This window comes from Ahaetulla prasina, chromosome 2, assembly GCF_028640845.1.
Source record: "Ahaetulla prasina isolate Xishuangbanna chromosome 2, ASM2864084v1, whole genome shotgun sequence".
Taxonomy (NCBI): domain Eukaryota; kingdom Metazoa; phylum Chordata; class Lepidosauria; order Squamata; family Colubridae; genus Ahaetulla; species Ahaetulla prasina.
This window is the reverse complement of record NC_080540.1, coordinates 146,319,220-146,329,631: the sequence shown is the minus strand read 5'-3', so window position 1 is coordinate 146,329,631 and position 10,412 is coordinate 146,319,220. Positions and strand designations below refer to the sequence as shown.

The window sequence follows — 10,412 nt, the reverse complement described above, 5'->3', positions numbered from 1 at the left end:
GGCCCACTCAGCAGCTCACCCCTCCCATCCTCCTCCGCTCCGCTCCCCCGCCCGTCCAGCCCTGCTCTGCCGACCCGCCCGGAGAGCCTACCTGCGCGGCGCCGGGAGCCGAGGGCGCCCGGAGCAGCGCCGGAAGCTCTGGCGCCCGGCCGCCTCCTCTGTCTGGTGGGCGGGCTGGAGCCGTGGGCGCCCTGGTGCCCCTACAGCCCAGTGGCGGAATGGCCGGCCCGCAGCCCGGGGTGGGCGGGGGTCGCCCCAGCGGAGCCTCCCCGCACCTGCAACCGGGCGAGCGGCGGCGTTGCCATCTTCCCCAGCTGGGGCGGGGTGGGGTGGGGTAGGTCTCTTCGGCTCTCTCCCAGAGCCTCCTTGGTCACTCAGCTTCCCGGACAAGGCCCCAACTGAGCTGCGCCCCCCCCTTACCAGGCATTCCCACCAACTGAGCTGCATCGCTGGGGGAAGGGGGGGGAGGCGGTGGCTGGAGAGGACAACCCGCCGCCGCCCACCAGACAGAGGAGGCGGGCGGGCGGCAGAGCTCGGCGCTGCTCCGGGCGCCCTCGGCTCGCGCGCCCGCAGGTAGGCTCTCCGGCGGGTCGGCAGAGCAGGGCTGGACGGGCGGGGAGGCGGGCGGAGGAGGATGGGAGGTTGAGCTGCTGAGTGGGCCCGCTGCCGGGCTGCCGAGGGTCCCGGCGGAACGGGACGCTTGCTCCCGGAGAACCTCTGGGTGGGGGCGGCGGCGGGTTGTCCTCTCCAGCCACCGCCTCCCTCCCCAGCGATGCAGCTCAGTTGGTGGGAATGCCTGGTATGCCCCACCCAGAGGTTCTCCGGGAGCAGAAGCGTCCCGTTCCGCCGGGACCTCGGCAGCCCGGCAGCGGGCCCACTCAGCAGCTCAACCTCCCATCCTCCTCCGCTCCGCTCCCTGCCCGTCCAGCCCTGCTCTGCCGACCCGCCCGGAGAGCCTACCTGTGCGGCGCCATGAGCCGAGGGCGCCCGGAGCAGCGCCGAAGCTCTGCCGCCCGCCCGCCTCCTCTGTCTGGTGGGCCGGGCTGGAGCCGTGGGTGTCCCGGCGCCCCTACAGCCCAGTGGCGGAATGGCCGCCCGCAGCCCCGGTGGGCGGGGTCGCCAGCGGAGCCTCCCGCATCTGCAACCGGGCGAGCGGCGGCGTTGCCATCTTCCCAGCTGGGGCGGGGTGGGGTGGGGTAGGTCTCTTCGCCTCTCCCAGAGCCTCCTTGGTCACTCAGCTTCCCGGACAAGGCCCCAACTGAGCTGCGCCTTACCAGGCATTCCCACCAACTGAGCTGCATCGCTGGGGAGGGGAGGCGGTGGCTGGAGAGGACAACCCGCCGCCGCCCACCAGACAGAGGAGGCGGGCGGGCGGCAGAGCTCGGCGCTGCTCCGGGCGCCCTCGGCTCGCGCGCCCGCAGGTAGGCTCTCCAGCGGGTCGGCAGAGCAGGGCTGGACGGGCGGGGAGGCGGGCGGAGGAGGATGGGAGGTTGAGCTGCTGAGTGGGCCCGCTGCGGGGCTGCCGAGGGTCCCGGCGGAACGGGACGCTTGCTCCCGGAGAACCTCTGGGTGGGGGCGGCGGCGGGTTGTCCTCTCCAGCCACCGCCTCCCTCCCCAGCGATGCAGCTCAGTTGGTGGGAATGCCTGGTATGCCCCACCCAGAGGTTCTCCGGGGAGCAGAAGCGTCCCGTTCCCGCCAGGACCCTCGGCAGCCCCGGCAGCGGGGCCCACTCAGCAGCTCACCCCTCCCATCCTCCTCCGCTCCGCTCCCCCGCCCGTCCAGCCCTGCTCTGCCGACCCGCCCGGAGAGCCTACCTGCGCGGCGCCGCGAGCCGAGGGCGCCCGGAGCAGCGCCGGAAGCTCTGCCGCCCGCCCGCCTCCTCCTCTGTCTGGTGGGCCAGGCTGGAGCCGTGGGTGTCCCGGGCGTCCCCTACAGCCCAGTGGCGGAATGGCCGGCCCGCAGCCCCGGGTGGGCGGGGGTCGCCTCAGCGGAGCCTCCCCGCATCTGCAACCGGGCGAGCGGCGGCGTTGCCATCTTCCCCAGCTGGGGCGGGGTGGGGTGGGGTAGGTCTCTTCGCCTCTCCCCCAGACCCCCCTTGGCCACCCACCTCCCCGGACAAGGCCCCAACTGAGCTGCGCCCCCCCCTTACCAGGCATTCCCACCAACTGAGCTGCATCGCTGGGGGAGGGGGGGGAGGCGGTGGCTGGGGAGGGGCAACCCGCCTTCGCCGGCCACCAGACCGAGGAGGAGGCGGGGGGGCGGGAGAGCTCGGCGCTGCTCGGGCGCCCTCGGCTCGCGCGCCCGCAGGTAGGCTCTCCGGCGGGTCGGCAGAGCAGGGCTGGACGGGCGGGGAGGCGGGCGGAGGAGGATGGGAGGTTGAGCTGCTGAGTGGGCCCGCTGCCGGGCTGCCGAGGGCCCCGGCGGGAACGGGACGCTTCTGTTCCCCGGAGAACCTCTGGGTGGGGGCGGCGGCGGGTTGTCCTCTCCAGCCACCGCCTCCCTCCCCAGCGATGCAGCTCAGTTGGTGGGAATGCCTGGTATGCCCCACCCAGAGGTTCTCCGGGAGCAAGCGTCCCGTTCCCGCCGGGACCCTCGGCAGCCCCGGCAGCGGGGCCCACTCAGCAGCTCAACCCTCCCATCCTCCTCCGCTCCGCTCCCCTGCCCGTCCAGCCCTGCTCTGCCGACCCGCCCGGAGAGCCTACCTGTGCGGCGCCGCGAGCCGAGGGCGCCTGGAGCAGCGCCGGAAGCTCTGCCGCCCGCCCGCCTCCTCCTCTGTCTGGTGGGCCGGGCTGGAGCCGTGGGCGTCCCGGGCGCCCCCTACAGCCCAGTGGCTGAATGGCCGGCCCGCAGCCCCGGGTGGGCAGGGGTAGCCTCAGCGGAGCCTCCCCGCATCTGCAACTGGGCGAGCGGCGGCTTCCTTGGGGGCCAGGACGGGGGCCGCACCCCACTGTCCACCGAGAATTTGCTGCGGGCCAATAAAAACTGACCCGCGGGCCGCAGTTGGCCCGCGGGCCGTAGTTTGGACACCCCTGTTCTAGAAAGTACTTCACTGCTTATAAAATGTCACATTTTAAAGAAGCTAATGCTCCTTATTTTGTCATTACAGAAGTTTGATTTTATGTCAGTTCTGTTGAGATAAAACAACCAAAAACAGATTGTATCTTTTCTGTTCAGTTCTTCAAAAGTTCAGCATTACTTATTGTCCCTTGGTAATTTGGCTCCAAGCTGAAGTTCAGGATGGACATGGAAGCATATGACAGCAGCTTCTTATGTTAGCATGCTTACAAACTTTTAACTTACCAACTTGATTAAGTATGGGCTTAAATGGTCCTTCTTCAGATGATAGATACCCTTAACATACCCATCCCAATTTCTATTTAAATCCAAATTATAGAGAAAAATTATATTGAACCTTTGAAATACCCTTTAAAAAAAATAAACCAAAGTCCTAAGCTTGACAATGGAATATTCACATATTTCTGTTTATGTTAGACATAGTTCTGTACTGTTATGAGCTCACCATTGTATCTAGTTCTACACATGCAAGATTTTGTCTGCTTTACCTTCCCATCTCATATGGAAAAAAAGCATATCTCAGAAAACAGAACTACATATTAGAGAAGACATATTTGACTAAACATTCTGACCTAAAGAAGTATCATCATTCAGAAAGAAAGATTCAAAATTGTCTTTATTTTTTTTAAAATCAAGTATTTTTAGCTGCAGACATATATTTGATTAAGAAGTCCTTTAGTCTAGATATATGCATTGTTTCTTTCAAAGTGGTATCTCTGCTTCGCAATTGTACCAGCCCATTCTCTAGTGTAGCATCACTGATCAGGATTGTGAAAAGCACACCCATTTCATCATACCTATCAATAGGAATAAAAACAAAGAGTTACTGTTCAGGCATGTATATCAGGAAAGCATATTTCAGGAATCAATTAGAGCAGGGGTCCCCCACCCCAAGGCTGCAGTCCACTACTGCGCTGTGGCCTATTCCGAACTGGGCACACAAGCAGCAGGCCGGCACACACAAGCAGCTCAACTTGCACTTACGCAGCCTGGTTCCCCTCACCACCACCACCCCTGCTGGGCCGTCAAGCTGCAAAGGTTGGGGACTGCTGAATTAGAAAGTAGATATGATCCATTTAAATCATCTAAATTACTTTTCAATTACTTTAACAAATAATTGCTTGCTTTTCAAATAGAGTCCTGAATTTTCAAAAGACCTAAACAGTAGATGGACTTACACTTCATTCCAAACCATAAAATACTTTGTATAAATCTGGTTTAAGTGAGAACTTATCCAAGTGTGATTTATACAATAAACAACAAATAACAGTACTTATTTATTCCGTCAATTCACTAAACTGTATGTTAAGGAATATGATTAAATTCAATTTACAAATAAATGAAGCTTTTTAAAGTTTTTTTTGGTATCTTAAGTTTGATTGGTTTGCTCAAAAAGACTTCGAGCAAATTTAACAACTTGTCAATGTTGTAAATTTTTCAACATTTAGCTCTCAACATTAAATTCTGAATTATGCCCTCTTTTTCCTCCTTACTTTGTATACAGCTGCTCCAAAGAAGGTTGCATGGTTTCAAGATAGCCAGGCCAAACAGAAATTTCATTTTCTAACAATTCCTTGAACATGTCTTGGCACACCTTTGGGGAAAAAAACAACACTTTCTTGAATCATCGAATGAAAAGACAAAACTGTACTGATAAAAAAGTTTATATCTGGCACTAAGTAGCTTTAAATACATGATACGAGGGGTCCTTGGTGCTCTGAGCTTGCCTGTTTTCTTGCAGATGTTTCATTACCCTATCTGCAAGAAAACAAGCAAACTCAGAGAGCACCCTTCATTTCAACCCTAAGCTACAAATATTATCCTTTATAAATACATATTTTATGGGTGAAAAAGAAAAAAAATCCCTGTGCTAACATTGGTTCGTTTCTTCCAATACATTTTTAATTTTCTACATTTTTTGCAAAATTTAGGATCTAAATATTTTTTGTAATTACTTAAGATGTATTAGCATTGCTAGGAATAAGAGCTTGATGCTCTCAGCTCCCATCCATGGTGAGAGGGTCCTATTTTATTTTATTAGACTCTGTCTTACGATTCAGGATTCTGATGTAGTATCTGTATAATATGATGCACTTCTAATATTAAATATAGGTTTACCTACACTAATAACTGTACAGAATTATAGAGAGCAATTCTCTATTTGAGTCCTGGTAGCCAAGAAGCCAAAAAGATTGCAAAGGTGTTAGAGGGGTAAAAATTTTTCCAGAAGCAATCAGAAGATTTTAAAAAATGGATCAAAATCTCACACTGCCTGTTAAAATCAGAAACACAGAATTGGAAATCACCTCAGAGATTATGTGGTCCATCACCCCGCTCAATGCTCATCACAACAGATCTGCAGAAATATTCAGCTGTTGCGAGTAGGACTGAACTAAGCAATCTAGCCATTTACTTAGATTTAGATTTTAATAATAAAAATGATATTCAATTTATTTTAATTACTTGTTTTCCATTTTAGATGCCCCCCAAAATTAAACCCTATGTGATAAATGCAGCACGATAATTGGTACAGAAGCTTGACAGAACAATCTTTATAACCCTGGTGAACTCTTGAGTGAGATAAAAACAGAATGGAGATTCTCTGTCCAGTTCTCCTACAATCACATAATATAATTGTCACCTGTGGCTCAGTACTAAGGAACGTGCTTGTAGCGAAAGCTTTTCTAGTGCAGACCTAACTTCCATAAATATCAGCTTCAGTGTCAGGCAGGTTAACAGGTTGGTGGATCAGAAATATTTCTCCTCTGCACAGCAGAATCCTTGATCCATCAATTGGTACAGAAAAGCCATAGATACATGAAGTTTTTTTCTTTAATTTATATAGAATTAAATCTGCCCTATTGTTACACTATATTTTCCTGAAAATACTCCAGCACCTGAATGTAAATTCTAGCTATTTTTTTTTCTTGGAGAAGGGCTTTTATCTTTTATTAGAGCTTGGCCAAAAGGATTAGATGGAAAGTGCTTTTTTTAAAAAAAATAGAGACATAAAAACTATTTTAAAAATCTTGTGGTGATAACTCACCTGTCTCAGCTCTACAGCAGGGCCCCTTCCCATATCCAAAGCTACTTTGATGGGTGCCAAACACGGATGAAGCTTAAGGACCTGAAATAAAACATTTTTGAAAATAACGTAAAAATAACAATTGCAAATATTTTACAGAGCAGGATGGTTCTTAAAGCTAGTTTCTTTTTTCTCAGAATGCTCCTGTTGGGAAAAATGAAGGTGACACTTGCTTAGTCCCTCTGCAACTTCCATGCCTTAGAATTATTGTGGGTGGTGGTGGGGTGGGGAAGAGACACACACATACAGTAGATGAGGAAAGTGGGAAAGGGTCAAAGATCACTCTGTTTTCTTATGGAAAGTTTCTATATCCAGCCCACTGAAAGCAATGCAAACTGCATTTATAGTTTACAAATTTACAGCAATGGAATCTTTAATTCTCCAAATCAAAAGACTCAAACAGGAGACGGTATTAAACAAATTTTCTGAATACAACTGCAAAGGAAGAATCTTACACTCGGCTTCCATTTGCATCCATTTAATTCAATTTAGGAATATGAATCACCTGTCTCTGCAGAGCTTTCTTTTTGGTCAAACCATTTTCAGACACTTGCATGCTATCATAGAGGTACGCTAATACTCCACTGTCCAAATTGCCATTCAGAGAGAGGACATGAGGAACAACTTGCTTTCGCCCATCTCGACCCTGAAGAAGAAACATCAAAATGTGCATTCAGTTAATGTGCCCACATTTCAACAGGATCACCTATATCGCTCATATTATTATATCAAACGAATAGTACGAGGTGGGGGGGGGGAAATGATGGTGCTAACATAACAGCAGCACTAAAGAGTTTAATAAAACTTACATACAGTCTTGATACATTTCCTGGATACATTTGTAATAGTTCATTGTCTCCCAGCATCAGCAGAGTTTCTATTGTTTCCTTCCCCCAGGGAAAATTATAATACAGATTGTTTCCTCTTCTTCCTTCTTCATTGTGAAGGGCACTGCTGAAGTTGGATGGGTTTATGGCAAACTATTAAAAAGAAATATAAAAATGCAGGGATTAAGTATATCCCAAGTACACCCAAATTAAGACTATGGATATTTATTTTAATTCTCAACATAACTGAAAACTGTATACTTTTCACTTTGGAAAGCTAGTACATATTCAATTAGAAAAATCTAGTTGGGGAAAAAACATATACCTCAGAGCCATACTATACAGACATTGTAATTTTTGCTGATATGGGAAAAAGTATCCTAATTCTAACAAGTTGTAAAAATTTATCTTAACATCCCCCAAAGTAAATGTGAAAAAGTATTTTTAAAAACCATTTGAAATTTTCTGTTTAAATTTCAGATTAATTTTGGACTGTTATCTATACAAACTGGATTTTTTTGTTTTGTAATTGCTGATTTTCTGAACTACTCAGATGAAAAGTAATTCAGTTACTTACCATCAGATTAACATTTAAAGCAGTGAACGGCATGAATTAAATGTAAGAATATTAATTTTGCTTTCTACTTCACAGCAGCTTTTTTAGAGGAACCATTCAATATTTTGATAATTTTAACATCTAATATAGGTAAGATCTCTCTAAATACCTTTCTCCACCACTGGAGTCGCTGACGTAACCAATAGCCAAGCCACTGTCCAGCTGTTCTGGCAGAGCTGTACCAAACAAGGGACGCCATTGTCCTTTCACCTGTTCTTTAAAGAATTCCAAGAAGAGGTCAATAAATAAGCAAGTTGTTTTTCTTCCAGAAAAGGGCACATATCTACAAAAAAGAATTTGGGAACCTAGATTACTGTACCTCATGGGATTTTTGTCATTTGGATGAAAACATACTCCTATTTCTGCAATTCCAAAAGGCAGCCTCTGATTTACCAATTCCAGACAATCAATATAATGCTCTAAAGCACCTATCAACATAAATTAATAAACATTAACAATTGATGCATTACAAAATTTATCCAGAGCAGAAACAGCCTGTGGATGATCATATCATGCAAATATGTTATGCACTGATGTAAATGTCTCATACAATCTCATGATTCTAACGCTTGAATATACCATATAATGACCTAATCTCAGACATAACACTTGACATATCTGCATTTTTTATTAATAATTACAGTACCATCTCTGTACCATTAAATGAAAGTTTAAGCCAAGTATAGGAACACAACAGCCATATAACCATAAAAATATAGGAGTCCTGGATTAGGGAACAACTAATTAACCACAAACACACCAAAATACCAAAACGTTTATAATTACATTATAATGCAAGTTCCTCCTTTTCATGTGGAAAAGTAGCAGCACCCTTATGCATTTTTATCACCTACCATCTATCCTTTGTGGCAGTGCATACAAGTAGCGCTAACTACTAACACAACCTTTATTATACAGTTACAGAATCTTGCAATTGTGAAAATACCTCTCCTGTCTCTCCTTTTTACCCTCCCAAAAACTAGGGTGGGTCACTTTTGAGATACTTTCTCTATCCCCACCCCTCTTTAGATTCAGACTTCATTTATCAGGCCTGCTTAGGCTGCAGCTCTTCCTCCTGTCTCCCAAGGTCATCTCCACACTTATTTTACCTTATAGACATTGCTGCCCAAAACCCACGTATTCCAACATTTTTTGACACACAACTGGTCAACAGAGTGCAGCCCGTTTACAGATTCATGGATGCAAGAACTTCAATTTTGAAGATTTCCTTATTTGTGATATACAGAACTGCTGTCACTGAATGCCTGATCCCGAGACATTATTGGTGATCTACTGCAGATCACGTCCACATCTCAATTCTGATTTCCCCTCTGACCTCCCACATTTCAGGCCTTTTTCCTTTTTTTGGTGGCACAGTGGTTAGAATGCAATACTGCAGAGGACTTCTGTTGACTGCAAGCTGAAGTTCAACAGTTCGATTCTCACTAGGCTCAAGGTTGGCTCAGCCTTCCATCCTTCCAGGGTGGGAAAAATGAAGATCCAGATTGTTGGGGGCAATAGGCTGGTTCTGTACACAGCTTAGAGAGGGGCTGTAAAAAGTACCGCAAAGCGGTATATAAATCGAAGTGCTACTGCTATCAGAAGTAACAACCAACAAAAGCCACATCCTACCGTGAAGGAGGTTGTCACGAAGCATCCCAGACCGGACTAGCATTTTCTGCAAGGCGGCGACCCGCTCTTCTCCGTCCAATCCGGCTTCCCCCAAGGTCTCCGCGACGGTGCGCGGATGGACCAGGCGCAGAGACTCCCCCAGGGGCCCTTGGCCAGCAGCAGGCTGGAGTCGAGCCGGGCCCTGCACGCCCAGAACTTGCTCCCGAAAGACCACCACGGCCTCCCACCACTGAGCGGCCAGGTTCTTCTTCAGCGCCACTCCCAGAGGCCTGAAGGCCGGGTGGTCCCCTCGCAGGTAAGAAGCCCAGGTCTGCTTCTCCTCTCCTCCACCTCCTCGGAGGAAACGCCGCCTCTGACAGGCAGCCAAGGCTGCTTCGCCCCACTCCTCGCCGGCATGGTCGGCGCTGCTGCTGCTGTTGCTGCTGGACGTTAAGCAGGAGCGCGACAGGGCCACCGTGGAGCCCCGGAAAAGCCGCCACGGCGCTGCACTGCTCCCCGCGAGCAGCTTCGGGCTGTCGAGCTGCTCCCACGGGGCTCCAGGCTGCCTCTCTCCCCGCCTCTTTCGAGAGCGTTTGTGGAGAAAACTGAGGCGCCTACCGGATACGGGGCCACCGGTGCCGCGCCCGCCGCTGCGAGCTATGGAGAGGCCGGGATTTGCAAGGCACAAGCAGCCCCACCGGGAGCACCGCCCGAGCCACATGTAGCAAAAGTCTAATGGGAACTGACTGAAATGCGCATGCGCCGCTTGGCCGGGCACTCGCGGGAAGGAGGGAGGTACCGCCGGTGCGTCACCGCTGTTCCTCACGTGTTGGGCAACCCTGACGAGTGAACTACAACTCCCGGCCTCCTTCGCTTGCTAGCAATGCCGCCTCGGGGCTGCTGCACATTTATCTCCCTTCGGCTTTAGGCCGGGCTCTTAATCTTCGTTTTTTGAGGCGGGTGAAAGCCGTCAACACAAATTAGTGAGGGATTTGAGTGATAGTCGCCATGCCCTCAATCCAATGAATTCAAGACGCTTAAAGGAAGCTAACAGATGCTGATCTGTTTTGACTGAGGAGAAGCCTTGTGACAGAAGGCTACCAGTAGTACTTTCCTAGGGCGATTTTATGTTGGACTGGCCTTCAGACTTTATTCATCATGAACTGTATTATTCACAGGGCAGATCTGTCGTTAACA

General features: G+C 49.9%; 1 protein-coding gene across 2 annotated transcripts; it reads right to left on the bottom strand.

Annotated features, from left to right (window-relative positions):
• Window positions 1-3,674: 3,674 nt before the first annotated feature.
• On the bottom strand, window positions 3,675-9,979 carry POLG2 (DNA polymerase gamma 2, accessory subunit). 2 transcript variants are annotated; one of them, XM_058171286.1, is made up of 8 exons: window positions 9,237-9,979; window positions 7,924-8,032; window positions 7,714-7,819; window positions 6,971-7,141; window positions 6,667-6,807; window positions 6,123-6,203; window positions 4,570-4,670; window positions 3,675-3,873 (listed from the first exon to the last, which is right to left on the bottom strand). In XM_058171286.1, the coding sequence occupies exons 1-8, from the start codon at window positions 9,934-9,936 to the stop codon at window positions 3,708-3,710; spliced, it is 1,575 nt and encodes a 524-aa protein (XP_058027269.1). In that variant the 5' UTR covers window positions 9,937-9,979; the 3' UTR covers window positions 3,675-3,707. The 2 variants fall into 2 exon arrangements, with proteins under 2 accessions (XP_058027269.1, XP_058027270.1); XM_058171287.1 differs by lacking the exon at window positions 7,924-8,032 and having other exon boundaries at window positions 7,714-7,814.
• Between the last annotated feature and the right edge of the window lie 433 nt (window positions 9,980-10,412).

What these genes read in the sequence shown, in the direction of transcription:
- POLG2 (XM_058171286.1), bottom strand. Translation starts at nt 9,936, where the DNA reads ATGTGGCTCGGGCGGTGCTCCCGGTGGGGCTGCTTGTGCCTTGCAAAT. An exon ending in AATGACAAAAATCCCATGAG is followed by an intron (nt 7,820 to 7,923) that starts GTACAGTAATCT and finishes AATTCTTTAAAG; the next exon opens with AACAGGTGAAAGGACAATGG. An exon ending in CTGCTGTAGAGCTGAGACAG is followed by an intron (nt 4,671 to 6,122) that starts GTGAGTTATCAC and finishes TTTTCCCCAAAG; the next exon opens with GTGTGCCAAGACATGTTCAA.